Source organism: Leucoraja erinacea, chromosome 5 (assembly GCF_028641065.1).
Source record: "Leucoraja erinacea ecotype New England chromosome 5, Leri_hhj_1, whole genome shotgun sequence".
Taxonomy (NCBI): Eukaryota; Metazoa; Chordata; class Chondrichthyes; order Rajiformes; family Rajidae; genus Leucoraja; species Leucoraja erinaceus.
In genome coordinates, this window is record NC_073381.1 from 48,851,886 (window position 1) to 48,876,021 (window position 24,136).

Consider the following 24,136-nt stretch of genomic DNA (forward strand, 5'->3'; position numbering starts at 1 on the left):
GCTCCCGTTGTTAAAGTCCATGGCGGGCCGGTCTCCAGGAAAGGCCGCTAACTCCACGTTGTTAGGCAGCAGGGGAGACGGAGATGCGAGACGGAGAAAAATCACATCTCCGTCGAGGTAAGCGACAGGAAAAAGTTGGTGGGTTTATAGAACGAGGTGCCAGAGGTGATAGTTGAGGTAGGGACTATTGCAATGTTTAAGAAACATTTAGACAGGTACATTGATAGACACAAATGCTGGAGTAACTCAGCAGGACAGGCAGCATCTCTGGAGTGAAGGAATGGGTGATGTGCTTTAGAAGGAACTGCAAATGCTGGAAAAATCGAATGTAAACAAAAAATGCTGGAGAAACTCAGCAGGTGAGGCAGCATCTATGGAGAGAAGGAATAGACAACGTTCAGGTCGAGACCATTCTTCAGATCAAAGATCTTATAGCGAAGCAAGATAGGCTACTCCTGCTAAATGCAATGGACTGACGTGTAGTACGCTATGGAGGGGATCATGGCCATTTTCCACGCCCATTTTAGCAACCTGAGCCTACCTAACCCGACCCGACTCGCACTGTAATCAATGTTGCGGGGCAACAGTTTGTGTGGGTCAGATTCATAAATCTGTCAGTTCAAACTTCTTGTCAAGAATAAAATTTGATTCTGGTAATTGTCTTTTTTAATGTTTTTTAAATCATTTCTTTTTAAATGGCTCACAAACAGTGTTTGAGTAGATTTTGTAGTAACCGGAACCGACCAGACTCGCAGGGTGATTGACAGGGGGGGACTTTTTGTGCGTGATTATAGGGTTCGCTATAAGATCTTTGCTTCAGACTGATGTGGGGGAAGGGCGGGAAAAAGAAAGGAAGTAGGTGGAGACAGTGGGACTCTGGGAGAACTGAGAAGGGGGAGGGCAAGGGGGGGGACAAAGCAAGGGCTATCTAAAATTAGAGATGTCAATGTTCATACCGGTGGGATGTAGAATACCCAAGCAAAATATGAGGTGTTGTTCCTCCAATTTGCGCTGGGCCTCACTCTGACAATGGAGGAGGCCCAAGACAGAAAGGTCATATTGGGAATGGAAGGGGGAGTTGAAGTGCTGAGCCACCGGGAGATCAGGTAGGTTAAGACTGGCCCGCTGCAGACTGCAGGAGTACGTGCTGAGTGATGCACTGAAGCTTGGTGCAACCAACGCCAAGGCTCGGTGGGGGAGGACCACAGTCTAGAGTCCTTCCCCTGCTGGGGCAGGGTGTGGGTGGAGATGCCCCTCAAAATAAGGGAAGAGATTCCACACCAGTGGGTCACATGCGTGGCAAAGGGTGGGGGATAAATTTGTGAAATTTGAGCAATGTATGTAAACAGTATTGAATGTTTTGTATAGCCTCCGAAAATGTTGGATGAATTTTTCGCACGGTTCATGTATTGTATATATTTATTACGAGAATTAAGCCTATTTTGAAAATTTTAAAAAAGGACTGAGCAGAGGTGTTCAGTGAAACGATCGCCGAGTCTGCGCTTGGTGACGTTTCGGGTTGTGACCCTTCTTCAGACTGAGTAGGATCTTTATTTAGGTATGTTACAATACTTACCTTCAGTGGAGCTGCAATTCTGCCACTGGCCGTGTGTGTGCGCTATTTTAGCGCCTTTGGGGGGGCGGGGTTAAAACGTGTTTTTTTTTCTTACCTCGTCCTGGAATATATTTGGTTGGAGTGCAAGCTTTTGCTGAAGAATCGTTCCGACGGCCGTTCTGTCTATTTTTTTTTTAATAGCCCGACTTGTTTAGCGCTAGAGTAATTTTAACATCAGCTTCTAAAGCCGTCAACGCTGACAACGGGGACGGATTTCATGTAGGTGACAGGTAAAAGAAAGCGGTTTATTTTTATGTATAAAAGTGGTCCTTAAGATACCTTTAGTTCACATTTTAAGTTGCAAAACGGTGTTTTAGTCCCCATACCAACCGGCAGTGTTTTTCATGCAGATATGGGGATCTAAGGCACTGCAAACCGCAACATTCCAAATGGTCGCGTTCCAGAAAAACCCACAGGCAATTTGATTTAAATGGCCATTAATTTACAGGTATTAAACATTAAATTCCTTCCATTTGGCCTATAAATCCATGACAATATTTAAAAATTATGTTATATTGTGAATTCTTGTGTGAATGTTATTTGGACACTTAGGCTATTTAAAAATGTTAATTCTTAAGAAATTGATAGATGTTTAGATCTAGTAATTGAATTTTGTAATTAGCTACAATTAGGTTAACTAATTATATGCATTCATTTCAAGTCATCTAAGTAAGATTGTTTCATATTTGTTTCAGCATGCTTCAATCTATAATAACTGAACATTTATTTTAGTTATCTTAATTTTTAAGAAAGTTATGGCCATTTGACTGTCCTCGATCACACCTTTTGTCAATGGAAAAGCAACAGGGAACAAGATGCTAATTTCCGAGTATGAAAATGGCCATAACTTTTTTAATACTGAAGATATCAAAGTGAATTAGATGACAAATTAAACTTCTTTTTATGCTTTGTCTGATGGGATAAATTGCAGACTTGATTTTTAAAATCTCAAAATTTTGTAACATTGCTACTTTATTGTTCACTTTAGGGTGCATATGTCAATGAATTACTTGACTTGTGCAATGCAATAGCTATAGCAATGTGACTGACTGTTCTCCCACTCCAGCGGCCAGGGACACTTTGTCCTTGACACTCAGTGCTCCCGCCCGCTAGTGGGCGGCATCGTGAGGAGGAGCGGCTTGGTGGGCGGCGCCATCACTCGGGCCCTCACTTCACCTTATCCCACCGGCCCGCCCGCCGGCCCGCAGTCCTGCCGCTTGTTACCCGTCACCGACCGCCATGTTGCGGCCGCCGCTCCGTCCCCTCGGCAACTGCTTCAGGCTGTGGCCCAGCGCCGTGACAACGTGCGGGGAGGCGCTGTGCCGGCGGCGACAACACTCCTTGCACCCGGAGTGGGCCGCTCTGGCCGAGAAACAGCTGAAGGGGAAGAAAGCCGAGGATCTAATATGGAGAACGCCCGAAGGCATCGCCATAAAACCGGTATATACCAAGCGGGACACGGAGGATCTTCCCGAAGAACTGCCGGGCGTGTGGCCCTACACCCGGGGCCCCTACCCCACCATGTACACCTACAGGCCCTGGACCATCCGGCAGTACGCGGGCTTCAGCACGGTGGAGGAGAGCAACAGGTTTTACCGGAATAACATCAAAGGTCAGCTGTCAATACCAGGGTCTCGACACGAAACGTCACCTATTCCTTTTCTCCAGAGATGCTGCCTGTCGCGCTGAGTTACTCCAGCGTTTTGTGTCTATCCTCGGAGTAAATGTTGCTGTCAGTTAGTTTAAAGGTACAGCATGGAAACAGGCCCCTCGGTCCACCGAGTGCTCCCCGACCATCGATCGTCCTCACACTAGTTTTGAAAAAAATACGCAAAGTACTGGGGTAATTCGGGCTCTTCTTCAGAGACGTTACTTATCAGTGTTCTCCAGAGATGCTGCCTGACTCACTGAGTTATCCAGCATATTGTGTCTTCAAAAAAAAAATGAAAATAACATTATTTTAAATGTTTTTCTTCATAGCTGTTACTTCAAATTCAGGGTTCGCACATTATATGCAGTTATTGAGGGAAAGAGGTACTGCCTGACCTGCTGAGTTATTCCAGCATATTGGGGGTTTTTTTTGTTGTAAACTAGCATTTGCAACTCCTTGTTTACACACTATTTTCGATGTTATCCACTCCATACACGCAGGGGGGCAATTTACGGAGCCCACTTACAAATCTGCACATTATCCAGGAAACTGGCCCATCTAGAGGAAATCAGAAGGAGAAAATATAAACTTCACACAGACAGCCACCCGAGGCCAGGATCCATCAGGGTCTCTGGTGCTGTGAGGTAGCAGCTACGTCAATGTGCAGTCCCTAAATTGTCAAGTAAATTGTCATGGGGCGGGACGCAGAGTGGTTTTGGTGGTGGGGATGCGGAGGAGGTGTGGGGCAGGCGAACAAATACAACTTCATCGAAATATGACTTTAAAGGGCACACCCGCTGGAAATATTGCACTCCTAGTTTCCAAAGCTTTACAGTTTATTTTCACTTTCCATGGTTGCCCAAGACTGCCCAAAACCAAAGATCTTAGAGCAGATCTGCTATAAGGTCTTTGCCCAAGACTATCATCCATGCCCATTATTATGCAAAAACAAAGTGTAATTTCATCTTTGATATAAACCAGCATCTGCAGTTCCTCGTTATTACATTTAATTTCATCTGTGCCTGCCAAATTAATCTGCCTAGCCATGGACACTTGCATGGGCCCCATCGATGCCTGCCTTTTTTCCGGTTACATCGGACAGTCCTTGTTTCGTGTATACTCTGGCACCAATGTCCAATTCTTTCTCTGCTATGTCGATGACAGCATCGGGACTGCCTCGTGCACTCGCGCAGAACTCATTGATATCATTAACTTCACCACTAACTTCCACCCTAGACCTAAATTCACCTGAACTATCTCTGGCACCTCTCTCCCCTTTCTTCATCTCTCTGTCCCCATCACAAGGGGGCAGACTGTCGACTGATATATATAAATCTGCTGACTCCCACAGTTATCTGAACTGCACTTCCTCCCACCCTACCTCTTGCAAAGAATTTATCACCTAGTCTCAATTCCTTCATCTGCTCCACTTGTGCTCTTTCCACCAAGGGCTACAGGAACTCCCATTTGCCAACCATCTTCAAAATCAGGTGTCATGAATATCCTTAACAGATTTGATATTTAGTCCCACTATTTACCTTTTAATTCAGTGATTCTTGGTGTATGTCTGATGCATCCTTAGGTTCAACACACATACCCATAAAATATTCTGATTATTACTCCTTGCTGACATGGATAGACCTTGCCAAGCATAAGGATTATAGGACCTGTGTGCATAGAAGCAATACTAAGCAACACTAAATGTGTAATAGGAAGGAACTGCAGGTGCTTGTTTAGACCAAAGATGGACACAAAATGCTGGAGTAACTCAGCGGGACTACCTGTTCCACTATACTATTTAGGATAGACACAAAGAGCTGGAGTAACTCAGCGGGACAGGCAGCATCTCTGGAGAGAAGAAATGGGTGACTTTTCTGGTTGAGACCCTTCTTTAGACATACTACGTGTTCCTTACCTACACATGTTTTGCTTTATTCATAAAACTATTATGCTAAAGCTCTTTGAAAATCCAATAATGTAATGAAAATATGTTATACTAATACAATGGACAATAACACAGAATATAGGTAATTTAGATGTTCTTATGACATGATTGTGCAAAAAATAATGAATTTGATTATCTTGAGAGTGGATGTTTGTGGATTATGATACAGAGATCGGATTGTGGCTGTCGCCATGATTTTGCTCACAATCACAGCCGTTAGGAGGTTGCAGGGTGACCTGGACAGTTTGAGTGAGTGGGCAGATATGTGGCAGATGCAGTACAATATAGATAAATGTGAGGTTATCCACTTTGGTGGCAAAAACAAGGGGGCAGATTATTATTCAATGAGGTTAGGTTAGGCAAGGAGGAGGTGCAGCGAGACCTGGGCGTTCTTGTACACCAGTCACTGAAAGTTGGAGTGCAGTTACAGCAGGCAGTGAAGAAAGCTAATGGTATGTCGGCCTTCATAACAAGAGGATTTCAGTATAGCAGTAGAGAGGTTCTTCTGCAGTTGTATAGGGCTCTGGTAAGGTCTGGAGTATTGTGTACAGTTTTGGTCTCCTAATTTGAGGAAGGACATCCTTGTGATTGAGGCAGTGCAGCGTAGGTTCACGAGATTGATCCCTGGGCTGGCGGGACTGTCATATGAGGAAAGATTGAAAAGACTAGGCTTGTATTCACTGAAGTTTAGAAGGATGAGGGGGTTCTTATAGAAACGTATAAAATTATAAAAGGACTGGACAAGCTAGATGCAGGAAAAATTTTCCCAATGTTGGGTGAGTGCAGAACCAGGGGCCACAGTCTTAGAATAAAGGGGAGGCCATTTAAAACTGAGGTAAGAAAAAACTTTTTCACCCAGAGAGTTGTGAATTTGTGGAATTCCCTGCCACAGAGGGCAGTGGAGGCCAAATCACTGGATGGATTTAAGAGAGTCAGATAGAGCTCTAGGGGCTGGTGTAATCAAGGGATATGGGGAGAAGGCAGGCACTGGTTATTGATTGGGGACGATCAGCCATGATCACAATGAATGGCGGTGCTGGCTCGAAGGGCCGAATGGCGGCCTCCTGCACCTATTTTCTATGTTTCTACCTATGTTTCTATGACATTGCGATCTGTGGCGTTGAAGGCGTTTTTAGTCGTGTTTAAGTTCTCTCCAGCGACGCAATGGTCCAGCAAATGTTTTATTTTTTTTAACGGTAAGGGAAGCGCGTATGATTTTTCTTCATCAGCTAGCAGCCCGAGGAAATCTCTCTCCGACAACCAATACAAACCTGCATTTTAATCCCCCCTCTCCCACCCAAAGCTTGTGGAATCGCAGAGCTGGAGCGCCGCTGATGGTAGGTTTTGTAACAACGCTATTGTAAGATACACCACTGCAGCCAGAACTGGCACACAATATCATCAGCTATTGCAATGATATTTTCATTACTTTCCTATAGGGCAATAACATTAAAATACAGTATTAATTAATTGATTGATTAATTGTAGTTTTTTTTTGTTTAATGTTATTCTCAATGTAGATGATCCTCTGACAAATTTAATTCACTTATTCTCTTAAAGCTGGTCAACAAGGACTTTCTGTGGCTTTTGACCTTCCTACTCACAGAGGTTATGACTCGGACAACCCCCGTGTTAGTGGAGATGTTGGAATGGCAGGGGTTGCAATAGACAGTGTGGAAGATATGAAGTTGCTGTTTGATGGAATTCCCTTGGAAAAGATGTCTGTTTCCATGACAATGAATGGTGCAGTGCTGCCAGTCTTGGCTATGTTCATTGTGACAGGACAAGAGCAAGGTGTACCTGAAGAAAAGTTAACTGGCACCATTCAGAATGATATACTGAAAGAATTCATGGTCAGGAACACTTTCATTTTTCCACCTGAACCTTCCATGAAGATTATAGCTGATATATTCCAGTATACTGCAAAAGTGAGTGTTTTTTGTTTGTATGGCATAAATATTTTATTCAAATAATGCTGCATAGGAATGTAATGAATCTTTTCCAAGTTTGTGTTCTTTACGTCTCATTGGCCCTGGGGGGGGGGGGTTGGAGTTGGAGTGTACAGGCGGGCGGGCTGGAGTCCAGCAGTGCCAATTGTAGCGGTTCTGGCAACAGCCGACATTCTGCTCTGTCTGCGGGGAGAAGGCGAGTGGGGATGAAGGGGGGGGAGAGGATGGGGGGGAGAGAGGTGGGGGGGGGGGGGGGGGGGGGGGGGGTTGGAGCGGCCGTGCATGAGGGGGGCCGCGGGCAGAAGCGGGCGTCAGCAGCCGTTATGGTCGCTGGCCAGCAGGAGGCGACAAAATGAGTGAGTGGGGGGGGTGTAGGATTTTATTAAAAAATGGGTACATAAAAAGAAAAAATGTTTTGAGGAGTGCAAAATCGGATGTAAAAGTGAATGAGCTAGCGACATGCAAAAAATGACAGAGTTTAATGACGGAGTGCTGGCATAGCATGGAATCAAAGGCCGAATGTGGCACCCACAAACACACCCATGCAGAAACACACACACACACACACACACACACACACACACACACACACACACACACACACACACACACACACACACACAGAGTTTTAATATATAATAGATAGATAGATCACATCCGATCTGTGAATTAACTTAATTATGTCTTTAGTTATCTCTACTTCTCTAAAATGTACCAACTGCATTTTAAAATTCCCAATTGACTCAACCTCAACATTTCAGGAAGAGTGTTTCACATTTCCAGCCCACCATGTGAATTGTTCCCTGATATAAGAGCTGAATTGGGTAGTTCCAAAGTTAAGATTGATGTGCCCTCATTAGGATCGTGCGCGCCTCTGGAAATGGTATCTGACTATATTTTAAGTGATTTTGATAATCTTAACGAGATTGTTCTTTCAATCTTCAATACTCGAAGATTTACAATCTGTGCAGCCTATACAACATACCTTCATAAATTAATATTCCATCCCACAAATCATTTCAGAAAATCTAAATTTCATCTCTTTGAAGCAAATGTATATTCTTTGAAATGGGATGCCCAGAGCAAGGTTAAATGGAGCTAATGCAGTGCAGGTTTCTACTGTGCTTTTCCAGAAGTCTAATTTCATTTTACAGCAAGTCACAAAGATGGGAATTTCCTCTTCTTAGAAATTCCTAGTCATAGAGAGTCATAGAGTGATGTAGTGTGGAAACAGGCCATTCGGCCCTACCCTGCCCACACCTGCCTACACTAGTCCCACCTGCCTGCGCTTGGTCCATATCCCTCCAAACCTGTCCTATCCATGTACCTGTCTAACTGAGGTGAGCAGGGACCGGCAGTAGGGGCTGTCCGGTTCCGGCGGCCACTCGCAGCCACCCGAACTACTTCACTCCCCGGCCACAATGCGGTGGCTCCGTGCTCGGAGCGTCGCAAGTGGGTTACTGGCCCACGACCCCCTCCTTCCCAACGCTCCTGCCCTCCCCGCAACTTTACCCCGGGCCAGACTCCCGAAACACTGTGAAAGGAGCTCTCCTCCCACCCTGGGAAATACGGTATTTAAAAACATAAAGCACCAAGACATGTACTTACCACATTATCGGTATACAAATTCCATTCGTCTCTCTTTGTTTCCTGAGATACTGTTAAATAATGACGATCCATATTTGAAAAACCTGCCAAGAAACTTGTGCTGCGCATGCTCAGAATGATGCTGCACATGCGCAGTACTGCAGAGGCAGAATTTCAGCTGCCTTCAGACTGGCTTGTCATTGATGGCTTCAAGCAGCGCTGACGGCACGTGGGCTGCACAGACCTTCGTGTGTTACAAGTGCTGCGGTTGAAAGGCATGGAGAATTATGCCTACCTAAGAGATCGATCTCTTAGATAGGCATAAATCTCACGTGCCTTTACTATTTATATTTAATAATTACCATTTCATAATTTTAGTCGGGGTAGGCAGTGCCTACCTTGCCTACCCTGACGGCATGTGCCTGGTACATACACATATATATTTATTTATACACATATATATTTATATATACATACACAATTTCCATAGTATCGTGTGTGTAGGATGGAACTGCAGATGCTGGTTTAAACTGAAGATAGACGTGAAAAGTTGGTGTAACTCTCAGGTCAGACAGAATCTCTGGACAAAAGGAAAATATTGGGTTGGGTCTGAGAAAGGTTCCTGCACACCTTTGGAATGTGGAAGGAAACAAGAGCACCTGGAGGAAACCCATGAAATTAAAGGGAAAGGGAGCAAACTCCATACAGACAGCACCCATATTCAGGATCAATTCCGGGTCTCCGGCACTCTTAGGCAGCAACTTTATGGCCAATGTACTACCCCATAGTCTTGAACTGAATTAACACATACAGTAGCTGTGAAGGGCTTCATAGCGTGACTAACGGGGCTGTCCCACTGCGGCGACCTAATGTGCGAGTTTAGAAGAGTTTGCTCTCGACTCAAACTCGCAGCAAGGTCGACATGAGGTCCTATGAGGTCACTGGAATTCTCCTTCATGCTCATGGGAAGTTCCCGCATACTCGTGGCCTCAAAATTGCGAGCAAAAATTGGTCAGCATGGTTATTTTGAACTCGTAGTGCGGTGGAGTGGGGTCACTATTTAGTTACAGGCAATTGAGGGCAGCCGTAGGCAATCTCCTTCGCTGACCGGGCATTTTAATTGGCTCATTGGAGTTTTCAAGACCAAGGAAAACCGACCAGTAGGTTAAATGCCCGCTAAACTTTATTAAACATTTACTGACTTCTTAAAAGTGTCTCCACTCCTTCTTCCCCACTCTCTCCCCCTTCGCTGTGTTTGATCCAGCTCTCGGTTTCATCGCTGACGGTCGATCCAGCTCGAGGTTTTTCAGGCGAGTGCCCTCGAGCTTGAAGTTCAAAGACACTCTTCTGAACTCGTGGATTAGATCGCCGCAGTGGGACAGCCCCGTTAGAAATTTAAGACTAAAAATGGATAGTTTATTTTTTTTAGTAGCCAATGTTATCAACGTATGATTTTTTGTGTGTTGAAAAACAAAATATAGTGGCACTGCTGGTAGGCTTGCTGCCTCACTCACCAGAGATCTGTGTTCGATCCAGTCCTCGGGCACTGTCTGTGTTGAATTTGCACATTCTCCCTGCAAGCGTGTGGGTTTCCTCCCACATCCCAAAGACGCATTGGCTTTGTAGGTTAACTTGTGTCTTTAAAATTGCCCCTAATGTGTAGGGAGTGGGTGAGGAAAGTGGGATAACAGAACTTGTGTAAATGGGTGGTAGACAAAAAAGGTGGAGAAAATCAGCGGGTGAGGCAGCATCTATGGAGCGAAGGAATAGGCAACGTTTCAGGTCGAGACCCTTCTTCAGACTGATGCCGGGGGGGGGGCGGGAAAAAGAAAGGAAGAAGCGGAGACAGTAGGCTGTGGGAGAGCTGGTATGGGAGGGGAAGGAGGGTGAAAGCAAGGACTACCTGAAATTGGAGAAGCCAATGTTTATACCGCTGGGGTGTAAACTATCTGAGCGAAATATGAGGTGTTGTTCCTCCAATTTGCGGTGGGCCTCACTCTGGCCATGAGGGAGCCCAGGGCAGAAAGGTCGGATTTGGAATGGGAAGGGGAGTTGAAGTGCTGAGCCACCAGGAGATCAGGTTGGTTATTGCGAACGGAGTGGAGGTGTTGTGCGAAGCGATCGCCAAGCCTGCGCTTGATCTCACCGAGGTTGCTCAAACGCTGAATAATCCAACCACATTTTTGTTTGGAAGTGGAAAGAAACAATAGAAATTGCATTCATTGCAATGTGTAAAAAGAGTTGAGATACTGTATTGTAATTTTGCTGCATGTCATTGTGGTATATATCATGTCTTGATTGGTGAATATGTTTCGTTTGCGACTTTATTTGAAGCGGAAATAATATGTGAATGCTTCATTGAGCATAATTCCGACTGGTAACTATGCACTTCGTCCGAGCACATTATCGCACATGTCATGCAAACCTCCTAAACTGTCATTTGGCAACTTAAAAAGCTGCCTAGGTTGCCCGTTGGCATCAGAGAAAAGTTAAGTGAGAGCGCGGCATACCATCTTTTAACCTCTCACCTGCCTCTCTCCTTTGTGAGATCCCACCCCCCTGCCAATCTAATTTAAACCCTCGCATAGCATTAGCAAACCTGCCCTATTAAAGATTTGCATTAAAGACCTGAATTAAAAAAATAAGACAGTTTAAAGTTTTGAATAGAAGTCATTGTAAACAAGGATTAAGATATGGGTTGGAATTAAATGTTTTGTAAACTGGCTGTTTGATTTATTAGAACCTGCATTTGGGTTTCAGTGATTGGTAGATGGACTGAGTAACAGAGGAAAAGTAACTTAGAAAAATTTGATGTAGATGTTAATCACAAATGAGCCATTTTAAAAAAAGAATCTGGTGTCCTGTTGTGATATTATTTATACAGTTCATGCTCCATGTCAAATGACTACTCTGGTGGGATAACAAAGCAGGGTAAACAAGTTTTTTAAGCTTCAAGTTTTTACATGAATGGTGCTGATTTTTAAAATAAAGTGGTTAGATGGGTGAAGAAAGAACCCCATGATAGACTCAAATAATAGACTAAATAGAGACTCAAATCTCAAATAGTCAAATAGAGACTACAGCACTGAGGCTGAATGTTTTTATTTTATAAGGTTGCTTTCTTTTTCTGCAGCATATGCCCCGATTTAACTCCATTTCGATCAGTGGATATCACATTCAAGAAGCTGGTGCTGGTGCTGTTTTGGAATTGGCTTACACAATAGCCAATGGTTTGGAGTATTGCAGGACTGGCATCCAAGTTGGACTTAACATTGATGAATTTGCACCACGGTAATATTTAATAAACCATTGTTAACTTAGAATTAAATGAAAATGACTTGTCTATTCTAAAGTTACTTGCTGTGCTAACACCATATCTTTTGTAAATCATGCATTATGTCTCATGCAATTTAAGATATTTTAGTTTACTTTTATTTTCATAAGCATATATTCAGAAATGAGAAGAGTTGTAATCAGTGGGACCTTAGACCATTATTATTGGTGCAGATTCTTGCAAAAAGTTGCCCAACTGTTTCTCCTTTTGATTATAAATATTCAGTATTGAAGAAAAAATGTCATACTGTATTTTCTGATGTTGCACCACTATTAAATCAATTAAATTGTTAATGCAGAATTAGCATTTGGTGCTATTGTACAACAGGCAGCCCTTTGAATTCTATAATAGCTTGTTAGACTGTCCCTTTGTGTCAAAGATCACTTGTTTGCTCTCCAATTTGCTTGCTTCTGAATGATCAGTGTTGGTCATGTAGGAGCCCCAGACTCCACCACAGATGGAGCAGGAGATGTTTGTCAGGACTGACGGATGGGTGAAGTTATACTCTCTTTCTGTTTATGTTCTCCCAGTGCTTGGACATGAGATTCATAATTGAATTGAATTGAATTTCCTTTATTGTCATTCAAACAAGTTTGAACAAAATTTCATACCATTCAGTCATGACAGAAAAAAAAGCAACAAAACACACAATTAACACAATTTAACATAAACATCCATCACAGTGAATCTCCAGGCACCTCCTCACCGTGATGGAAGGCAAAAAGTCTTATCTCTTCCTTGCTTGTTCTCCCGCTGCGTCGAGGCGATCGAGGCTCTCGATGTTGAAGCCCCCGCCAGGTAATGGTAAATCCCATGGCTGATTTTAAGCTCCGCGAACGGGCCGATTCAAACTCCGCGATTCAGGGCGGTCGAAGCTGCCGTTTCGGGAGCTCCTGAAAATCATTCTCCAATGTGTCATAGACCAATGGTTAACAGGAGTTAGTACCTATGTTGCAGTTTTTCAAGGAGACTTTGGTGATGGCATTGAATTGTTTACTCTGATCTCTTCTTACAACAAGGGCTTGGAATAGTATGTGATTCATAATTCTGGTGTTGGGCATGAGACTTGTGGCCTTCCAAACAGAGCAGACTGAAGATGGGTCCTGACCCGATGTTCATCAGAGATGCTCTCTGCCTCGGAGGGCGGTGGAGGCCAGTTCTCTGGATACTTTCAAGACCGAGCTAGATAGGGCTCTTAAAGATAGCGGAGTCAGGGGATATGGGGAGAAGGCAGGAACGGGGTACTGATTGAGGATGATCAGCCAAGATCATATTGAATGGCGGTGCTGGCTCGAAGGGCCGAATTGCCTACTCCTGCATCTATTGTCTATTGCTGCCTGACCTGCTGAGTTACTCCGGCACTTTGTGACTTTAATTAGGACTTCATTTTGGGGTTGATAGCTTTGGACAGGATGCTGACTGGGTAATTTTTCCTTTCAGTTGTTTTTGGAGAATATTATTGAAAACACATCAAATTTCAATATGCATGCCATCCATATTCCAATTCACTGGCTCTGTTTAATTTAGTTTAGAGATGCAGGAAGCCCACTTTGGCCCACTGAGTAGGTGCCGACCAGCGATCCCTGCTCATTAACACTGTCTTACACACACTAGGGACAATTTACATATTTATACTACACCAATTAACCTACAAACCTGTATGTCTTTGGAGTATGGGAGGAAACCGAAGATCTCATAGAAAACCCACGCGGTCAAGGGGAAAAAGTGCAAACTCCATACCGACAGCACCCATAGTCAGGATCAAACCCGGGTCTCCAGCACTGCACGCGCTGTAAGGCATCAACTCTACTACCACTGCGCAACCATGCCACCCTTCTGAAATGATGTGTTTTTTTCCCCGGTCCTTGACTCAACAAATTTTACAGATTAATCATTGATTTGTTGATTTGTTCTATTTACAATAGCATGTTCAACAAAAATTATAGCATTTTAAGTAATTATTGGAGGCAGTTGTAAAGAGAATTATTTCAAAAAAATAATTTGTCATTTTTCTTTTGCAGGCTTTCTTTTTTCTGGGGAATTGGAATGAATTTTTACATGGAAATAGCAAAGCTGAGAGCAGCTAGAAGGCTTTGGGCAAATTTAATAAAAGAAAAATTTAATTCTCAGAATCCAAAGTCTCTACTGCTGAGAGCGCATTGTCAGACCTCTGGTTGGTCCCTTACTGAGCAGGTAAGTGTGCATCTTGGAGGGTATTGCAGATCTGAACAATATGTTGAGACTAAACTTTCACTGTTGATTAGAACCCTATATTCCTTCCTTCTTAACAATGGAGAGTGTATTCTGGAGCTAAAATAAGACACCCCGCTGGAAATGTGTTGCAGGTCTGAGAGAATCTGGGCTGAAAGAGACATTTATTGTTTTAGTTACAAGTCCTTTTCTTGGAAAAAAGATCCGAGATTCTCTGAACAAATGTTTCAAAATTCTAAATTTTCAGTGGTTGACAAGATGAAATAGAAAAGAGAAACATCTATGGTCAGACAGTTTGTTTTGATATTCCATATACTGGATTTATCAAATTCACTGGCTTTTACCAGTTAGTGTAAATGTTGATATCATACCTCTACCAGAGTTGGGATGAGATCTGACCATAACTAAAAAAAACTTGGAATAAGGCCTTTATTGTTGATTATCAAGCCAGAGATTTAACAGTTCTTCGAATTGTACCCAGAAATATCTATTCTCCTTCTTGAACATGACTGGAGCTTTCAAGAATCAAAGGCAAAGTGCCCTGTGTTTCAAATATCTGAAAAACATTGGCAGTTCTAAACAGGGTTTGAACAGGACCTAAATGCTCAAGTGTTAAATCTAGTCCTCCTCTGCCTGTTAATTTGGTAACTTGGGAAAACAATGGTTGGTATCATCATAAACTGACCTCAACACAATTCCAATAGTGATATCTCTTCACTCATCTCCAAAAAAAGCTGTGCAATGTCTTATGAACCCTGAATTAATTTATTAGAAGCAGTATATTTGGAGACTCAAAAGTAGAAATATTCTCAAGCTCATGAATATCTCCTCACAATTCTGCCCAGAGTATTATTTTGCACTTTTAACATTTTAGTTAAAAGATACAGTGAGATACAGGTCTTTCAACCCATATGGAAGGAAACGAACACACGCAGTTACAGGGAGAACATGAAAATCCACACAGACAGCACCCGTAGTTGGGATCGAACCAGGGTCTCTTGCGCTGTAAGATAGCAGCTCTACCGTTGTGCCACAGTGTCACCTTAATAACATGTTTGTTAAAATGATGAAACTAGCAACTGCAGATATTGGTTTACAAAAACATGAGATGGTGGAGTGGGTCAAGCAGCATCTCTGGAGAATATGGATAGGTGCTTCTCTCGGGTCGAGACACTTCTTCAGACCGATTGTGGTTGGGAGAGGAAAGAAAGCTGGAACAGTGGAGTGATAGACAAAGCCTGACAAGTCCTAGGTGGATACACACTAGGACCCGACCCAAAAGGTCATCTATCCATGTTCTCCAGAGATGCTGCTTGGCCCTCTGACTTACTCCAGCACTTTGTGTCTTTAAAAAAAAAAAAAAAAAAGTAATAACGCTGTTTACTTGTTCATATCTGTTGTTTCAATTTCAGGATCCACACAACAACATTATTCGCACGGTTATTGAGGGAATGGCAGCCGTGTTTGGAGGAACTCAGTCACTGCATACTAATTCTTTTGATGAGGCATTAGGTTTACCAACAGTACAAAGCTCTCGGATTGCCAGGAATACTCAGATCATCATCCAGGAAGAATCTGGTATCCCAAAAGTTGCAGATCCTTGGGCAGGTTCATTTATGATGGAGTCGCTAACTAATGATGTGCATGATGCTGCTCTAGAGGTCAGTTTATCTAAGCACTGGTTGTCAGCAAACATATCAGTGAATTAAATGCTGTATATGTTATTATATTTTGAATTATGACATTTTTACAGGAAAATAATTGGGGTTATGGAGCACTAAAATAATGTGTTTTGACAATAACTTTCATAAGTAACAGTTTTAAAGTAGGAAATTTTCAGCTAAAGTACTTACTAAGTATAAGTTCTTACAAAATATAAGTACTGCTATAAGTACTGAACTATACTTCACAGAAGTAGCGCAGGTCAGCCAGCATCTGTGGAAAGAAAACAAAGCTTATGTTTCAGGTCAAGGACCTGTCATCAGAACTGTTAGAGGTAAAGCAATTTTCAAGAAGCAGAGAAAAGAGATCCAAAGAGCACACAAAGTAAGCTCAGAGGAAGGTAGAATAGATTAATTGGCTGTTAGTTTTCAACATTAAGGGTGCATTAATTTTGCAACCCATGCCCCTTCCCCTCTTGCCACTCCCATCTATTCACCTTGGTCCTCTCAGGAAAATTTGCTTCAAAAAAGATTTTAAACATGTCTAATACCCCTCGTATCTGCCTGACGATGAATCCCGTTGCCTGTCAACATCCTCCAGAGATGCTGCCTGACCCGATGAGTTGTTCCAGCACTTTGTGTTCTACGTAAGTTTCCAGCTTCCAGTTCCTTGTATCTTTGCCTGTTATTTTCTCTTGAGAAGTGAGAGATACAGTGGGAACAGTTCCTTTGGCCCACAGACCAGCGATCACCCCGTACACTAACACTATCCTACTTGCTAGGAACAATTTTACAACTCACCGAAGCCAATTAACTTACTATCTTACGTCTTTGGAGTCTGGGAGGAACCCTGAACACCCGGATAAAACCCACACGGTAACAGGGAGAATGTACTAACTCCATACAGACAACACGTGTAGTCAGGATCGAACATGGGTCTCTGGCACTGTAAAGCATCAACTCTACTGCTGCACCACTCTGCCACTCTTCCTGGATCAATAGACAATAGGTGCAGGAGTAGGCCATTCTGCCCTACGAGCCAGCATTGCCATTCAATGGCTGATCATCCACAATCAATACTTCTAAATTAAAAAATAACTCAGTGGAGTTTTTATGAAAGCCTGTGTTCTCGTTGGAACGTTTATAATTGTCCCTTGTTGAGCTCTGATTTAATTACTGGTCCTTCCCAACTTTAGAACGCCTGACTTCCACACTGCCCGTACATACAAACAAGATTTGGGAAACCAATGTTATGGATTTTCCTGCTTCTATAGGGATGCAGGTGTCTTCTGCTGTGAGGGAACTCTTTAGTTTAGTTTATTGTCACATGTACTGAGGTACAGTGAAAAGCTTTTGTTGCGTGCTAACCAGTCAGCGGAAAGACAACATATGATGACAATTGAGCCATTCACAGTGTTCTGATACATGATAAGGGAATATGTTTAGCGCAAGATAAAGCCAGTAAAGTCTGATCTACAGATAGTCTGGAAGTCACCAATGGGGTAGATAGTAGTTCAGTACTGCTCTCTGGTTGTTGTAGGATGGTCACTTGCCAGATAACAGCTGGGAAGAGACTGTCCCCGAATCTGGAGGTGTGCGTTTTCACACTTCTATACCTTTTGCCCAGTGCCGGATTTAGATGAAGAGAGGCCCTAAGCTGTTCCACTTGTGAGGCCCCCAACGACCGGACAGCCATGGCAGCCAAATCTCCCACAATTCAAAGCGAGGGAGAAAGTGCCCAGCGCCGACCAGTTGCCGTTGCAGTGCACATGCGCAGGGCGGCCGATGATGTGCTGGCCGTGGTTGTGCGCATGTGCAAGGCGGCCTGCCGTGCCGGCGGATGAGGAGTGAGCGGAGCCCGGCGGCCCGGACACGGATAGCGGATGGAGATGGAGAGAGAGAGAGATAGAGAGGGGGGCCGCCCAGAGTTGAACGGTAGGTGTTCTACCTTGGCCGGAGGCCCCCCTAGAACTCGAGGCCCATCAATTTTTTCGGGGGGCCCCCTAGAAAGTGGGGGCCCTAAGCTATAGCTTGTTTAGGTTATACGTAAATCCGGCACTGCTTTTGCCCGAGGGGAGAAGTGGGAGTGGCAAGGGTGCAACCCACCCTTGATTATGCTGCTGGCCTTGCTAAGGCAGCGTGAGGTATAAATGGAGTCATTGGAAAGGAATTTATTGCGCTCAGAGCTGTCCCCAAGCCAAGCTGTGATGCATCCCGATAAAATGCTTTCTCTGCAGACATAATCCAACTTGCAAATTATTCAGGTTGCGAACAATTCACAGGAATTAAACCCTGCCGTACCTGGGCATGACCTGAATCTGCTTGTTGATCCACGGTTTCGTTACCAACCTGTTAGTCTGTTGGTTTCTCTTTCAAAGTTGGCTAAGCTCAAATATGAGAACTTTTTGCCTTGAACACCTTTCTTCTTTCTAAAATACTTATTTTCCAATTGTTCTTTTTGTTCAATAACCAATCGAATCCAGTGCCATACTATAATCCAACAAAAATGTTGTTAACACGGACCTAGTCTAACAATGCAGTTGTGTTCATTTGTAGCTTATAAATGATATTGAAGATATGGGTGGAATGGCTAAAGCAGTAGCTGATGGCCTACCCAAACTTCGTATTGAAGAGTGTGCAGCGAGAAACCAAGCAAGGATTGACTCGGGTAAGTTAAGTAAAATCTACTAATCTTTTATTTGGTTGCGAAAGAAAGATAGCGGATGAAAGGTGGAAAGCAAACGGCCTAAATATATTTTTTTCAATTTACTTTTTTTTTTAAAATCTCCATGGCAAATGTCGGCTGTTCACTTCCGCTGTTTTCCACCTTCAGTTCCCTCTTGCAATTACCTTACTTTCTATCTTTTTTTATGCCTGAAAATTTAGGTCGCTGTGCTTCACGGTGCACCCCGACTAGCACAGAAAATTTCAGCTCACAAATCGGCCGTTTTCCATGTTTTTAAGGGTGGGAACAGCCAAGCTGTCCACAGTGTTCCCCATTCACTAACATGTGCCGATGTCCAGTATGTCCTCCAGTTTGAAATTTTCGGTCAATGAGTGAGGGGGGGATCTACGCTCATTTGTTGGCATTTGGTGAAATCACCCTGCCTGACACAAAATTGCTGGAGAAACTCAGCGGGTGCAGCAGCATCTATGGAGCGAAGGAAATAGGTGATGTTTCGGGCCGAAACCGTTCTTCAGACCATCTGTTTTTCGGCAACCTCGCATTCCCCACTGGAAGGCAAATAACTTTTACCTTCTTCCTCCTTCTGTACCTCTTCTCTGATGGGACAGAGGTTTCAGTGGAAGTAGACTGGCTTGGGAGTGAATGGAGTAAAATCAGCACTGCTAGAAACAAGTCAAGCAGCATTCTGTGGAAAGAGAATAGGGGTAATTTTTCAGACACTTCGGAGTCTGGTGATAGGCCTTTGACCTGAAAAAATAATTATTTCCCTTTTTTGATAGACACTGCCTGATCCGAGTGTTTTCTGTCTTTAGATTTCCTGCACCTGCAGATTTTTCCTTAGTCAAAAACCACCCAAAAAAGTATGGTATATTTTCAACGGCAAGATTTTGAAAGATATTGAAGTGCACAGGTACTTTGTCCGTGTGCGTGTACAATATAATTTGAGATCTTACTGGAATTATATGGAGCTCTGGTAAAACTACACCGAAAAAACTGTTTATAGGTCTGGTTTCCCCAACTAATAAAACAATGGAGAAAAAAGGAATTTCAGATTCTGCAATCTTGTGTACTTTTTCTTGCGTATGGCATGCACAGCTTAGGAAACATTTTTGAACAATAAAGGTATCAAGGGATCTGCAGGTAATACAGAAGTGGCAATGAGGTATCATATTGACAGGTCAAGAAAGTATGAGAGGCCCATTGGATGACACTTATTAGGTATTCTAATTCAAAGCATGTCAATAAAATAATTTTAGCCAAGGTTCATTCAATTATAATCTATATTACTAAATCTCTGATCTTGACCGCTTTTGGCCCACTGTGCTGCGATTTCCGACAGAACGCCGCCACCTACGGCCGTCATTTTTGGCCACCTCGCTCAGAGCCCCCCTCCGCCTTACGGGTGCGGAGGATTTTTCCCATCGATGACAAATCAGAGAGATATTAATGTTTTTTAAAAATTCACCGTTCTCTCTGCTGCCCCTGCTGGAGGGAGGGGGAGGGACTATAAAACCAGGAAGTGGTGGGCCTTATTCAGTCTCTGCAAGATGGATGAAGACAAGGGTCACGTCTTTCTGAGCTCTGAATAACACTGAACAAATGTCTACACAACTGCGAGTACCCTTAATGTGGTTTGAAAATGAAAATATGGTTTGTTTGAAGTAAAAAGGCACTGCTTGCAAATGGTTGTTTGGGTGCTTTTGCTTGAAGTTGAAAGGCACTACTTACTGCAAATGGTGGCTTGGTAGCTTTGGCTTGAAGTTGAAAGGCACTACTTACTGCAAATGGTGGTGGGTGCTTTTGCTTGAAGTTGAAAAGCACTACTTATTGCAAATAGTGGCTTTGGTGCTTTGGCTTGAGGTTGAAAGGCACTACTTATTGCAAAAAGTTGCTTGGGGGCTTTGCGTGAAATTGAAAGCCACTACTTACTGCAAATGGTGGCTTGGGTGCTTTGGCTTGAAGTTGAAATGCACTATTTACTGCAAATGGTGGCTTGGGAGCTTTGGTTTAAAGTTGAAAGGCACTACTTACTGCAAATGGTGGCTTGGGAGCTTTGGCTTGAAGTTTAAAAAAATCACCATTCTCTCTGCTGCCCCTGCTGGAGGGAGGGGGAGGGACTATAAAACCAGCAAGTGGTGGGCCTCATTCAGTCTCTGCAAGGTGGATGAAGATAAGGGTCATGTCTCTCTCTGAATAACACTGAACAAATGTCTACACAACTGTGAGTACCCTTAATGTGGTTTGAAAATGAAAATATGGTTTGTTTGCAGTAAAAAGGCACTGCCTGCAAATGGTTGTTTGGGTGCTTTGGCTTGAAGTTGAAAGGCACTACTTACTGCAAATGGTGGCTTGGGAGCTTTGGTTTAAAGTTGAAAGGCACTACTTACTGCAAATGGTGGCTTTGGTACTTTGGCTTGAAGTTGAAAGGCACTACTTACTGCAAATGGTGGCTTGGGTGCTTTGGCTTGAAGTTGAAAAGCACTACTTACTGCAAATGGTGGCTTGGGTTCTTTGCTTGAAGTTGAAAGGCACTACTTACTGCAAATGGTGGCTTGGGTGCTTTGGCTTGAGGTAGAAAGGCACTGCTTACTGCAAACGGTGGCTTGGGTGCTTTGGCTTGAAGTTGAAATTCAGTATTCAGTATTTATTTAATATCATTTTCACTGAGTACTTGCATACACAGAGGAAACGAAAAAACGTTACTAAAATGGGCGGGGGAAAATGTACAGGATCCGTTCCGTAGCTACTACACGTCACCCCATTGCATTTCGTTGGAGTGACCTATCTTGCTCCGCTATAGGATCTTTGCTGTTTAGTATATCATTCATTTGCAAACTTGGGAATATTGATTGCCTTTTTAAATGAATACCAAGTGTCAGAATGAAGGCTAGTGAAAATAAATTTCGAAAAGATATTTTAAACTTTGTAGGTTTCAAAATCTGCTATAGTACAAGTAAATTTGATGTTGAAGTTTAGACAGCATCGCAGCTTTTATATAAAATTAAGAATATTATGTTCCTTTGAGGAGTAACTGAATGTTGATTCTTTCCCGTTTTTGCATAGGTGCTAATGTAATTGTTGGAGTAAACAAATACCGCCTGGCAAAAGAAGAGCCTATTGAAGTGTTAATTATAGATAACAGTGCAGTACGCGAACAACAGATTGCAAAACTAAAAAAGGTAAATGTTTCAAAGTTGCTGCAATGTGCAGCGCTATAGCATAATCCTGACAAGTAGCTTATTACTTCATTATGTTTAATGGATGCACTTTGAAGCCATAAGATTCTGTGGGAAATTGCTGACCTTGTGAGGACTGACACTGCAATGATTGTCTGCTATCTGCTTAGGCATGCTTTTCTGCTGATTGCTCGGAAAGCATAATATGCAGAAGGAACTTCAGTCAGAGAGTGGCATTAGCAAAGTTGGAAAGCGAAGTTGACAAAACAAACGTTTGATCCTTCCAGTGGCTTGGGAGATGACTGGTGCATATGTTATGATGCTAAACAAATTATTTCTCATCATGCTGGTTTTGCGCTGAAGGTGTATTTGTTGATGTGGACTGTTAGTGGTGATTTCATTCTAACGTTTTGAGTCTGAGTAGCCCAATTAACTTTATCTGCTTTGTTTTAACATGTTGATTCTGTAAATTAATAGTATTGATGAAAAGCTATTCTGGGAATTGCATTAAATTTGTTAATGTGTTTCATTTGTAGTGGTTTTAACTTTTACATCCATTCAGTTTTAGTTTTTATGCTTAGTTTATGGATGATTGAATTACAGGTGCACAACCTTTTATCCGAAAGCCTTGGGACCAGACACTTGTCGGATTTCGGACATTTTCGGATTTCAGAATGGAAGATTTTTAGAGTAGATTAGGTAGGTAGCGCGGGCGGCTTGAAAAGTCTGGAGCTGCTGCCTCCTCCCGGGTGACCGGGAGACTCATTGCATAAATGTTAGTCAGTTAGTTTGGAGGGATTTTATGTGGTGGTGGTGGAGTCGGGGTGAAGGGGGAAACTTTAATTCTTAGTCCCCTACCTGGTCGGCGACTCCCAACCTCGCGGAGCTGGGGGCTCCGTCCGGCCGCGGGCGGCGCCGGTTGGAGCTCCGACCCCGGCAACTCTACCCCTGGCTGCGAGGCGCTCCAAATCCAGCGCCGCCCGCGGTCGGACGTCCCAGCTCCGGGAATGTGGCCGCCGACACACAACGTCGCGGAGCGTCGCTGGATTTGGAGCCGCGCAGCCAGGGGTAGAGTTGCCGGGGTTGGAGCTCCAACCGGCGCCGCCCGCGGCCGGATGGAGCCCCCAACTCCGCGGCTCCAAATCCAGCGACGCTCCGCGATGTTGTGTGTCGGCGGCCACAGCGCTCCGGAGCTTGCCGCACGGCGACCCGGTAAGGCATTGCCCGCTCCCCGCTGGTTTCCCAGCGCTGCGACGCTGCCGACTCCCGACATTTGCGGAGCTGGGGCGTCCGGCCGCGGGCCGCGCTGGATTTGGAGCGCCTCGCAGCCAGGGGTAGAGTTGCCGGGGTCGGAGCTACAACTGGCGCCGCCGGCAGCCCCAACGGCCACAGCGCTGCGGAGCTTACTGCACGGCGACCCGGTAAGGCATTGACCGCTCCCCGCCTCTCCGACCAGGTAGGGGACTAAGAATTAAAGTTTACCCCTTCACCCCCCTTCACATAAAAGCCCTCCAAACTAACTGACTAACATTTAAGCAATGATTTACAGATGTTTAAGCGTCTCCCGGTCTCCAGGGAGGAGGCAGCCGCTACAGTAGTACAGACCTGGGTTGACCGTGGGTCGTTTTGGGTCAAGTTTGGCGCCAAACGCGAGCTTTGGTGCGCAGACGACATCTGGAAAAAATGGCCGGTTTTCGGAGCTTTTCGGTTTCTGGAACACCGGATAAAAGGTTGTGCACCTGTACTACTTTTATTTTCCTAGTATTTAAATATTAAAATTCTTATGTAACCAATTCCTTTTTAAGTCACGATTGAATCTGGTTGCACTATACTTTGGGGCAGCGTAGTCTGGGTCTATTAAACTATTAAAAAATGCCCTTATCTCATTTCTATTTATTTTGTCAGTTTTCTTAAATCGGTCAAAATTTGTTATTTTTGCTTGGTATTGTATCTCGTCGACCTGTGTGAGAACAGTTATTAATTCTCTGTGGGGGGTACGTACAAGCTAGGTTATCTGCAGATGTTGAGGCTTGCAAGCTAATTTCCTGATGCTACCTGGTTAGACTGGTGGGTGTCACCTCCAAACAACTATTAACTTCTAATGGATTAGTGTCACATGAATAACAAATTATGAGCCTCTTGAACGGCAAGTATGTGTTCTTGAGAATTTCCATCCCTGTGCTCCGTAGCATGAAACGTCTCTTGACAGTATCTTTTGCTATTGTGCCAAATACATGTTTGTGCTGTCCAAATTGGAAAATTAATTTCTGGAGCATTTAAAATTATGTGAGTGGTCCAATGCACTCCTTCAGTCCCTCCCT

General features: G+C 43.8%; 1 protein-coding gene across 3 annotated transcripts in view; it reads left to right on the forward strand.

Moving 5' to 3' along the window:
- Window positions 1-2,782: 2,782 nt before the first annotated feature.
- mmut (methylmalonyl CoA mutase) overlaps window positions 2,783-24,136 on the forward strand; it is a 34,342-nt gene continuing 12,988 nt past the window's right edge. For all 3 annotated transcript variants that reach the window (XM_055635550.1, XM_055635549.1, XM_055635548.1), the window contains exons 1-7: window positions 2,783-3,227; window positions 6,772-7,139; window positions 11,881-12,038; window positions 14,103-14,274; window positions 15,705-15,953; window positions 18,510-18,621; window positions 21,703-21,818. In XM_055635550.1, coding sequence (XP_055491525.1) covers window positions 2,855-3,227; window positions 6,772-7,139; window positions 11,881-12,038; window positions 14,103-14,274; window positions 15,705-15,953; window positions 18,510-18,621; window positions 21,703-21,818 — 1,548 coding nt within the window. In that variant the 5' untranslated portion in view covers window positions 2,783-2,854. The remainder of the gene's footprint in view (window positions 3,228-6,771; window positions 7,140-11,880; window positions 12,039-14,102; window positions 14,275-15,704; window positions 15,954-18,509; window positions 18,622-21,702; window positions 21,819-24,136) is intronic.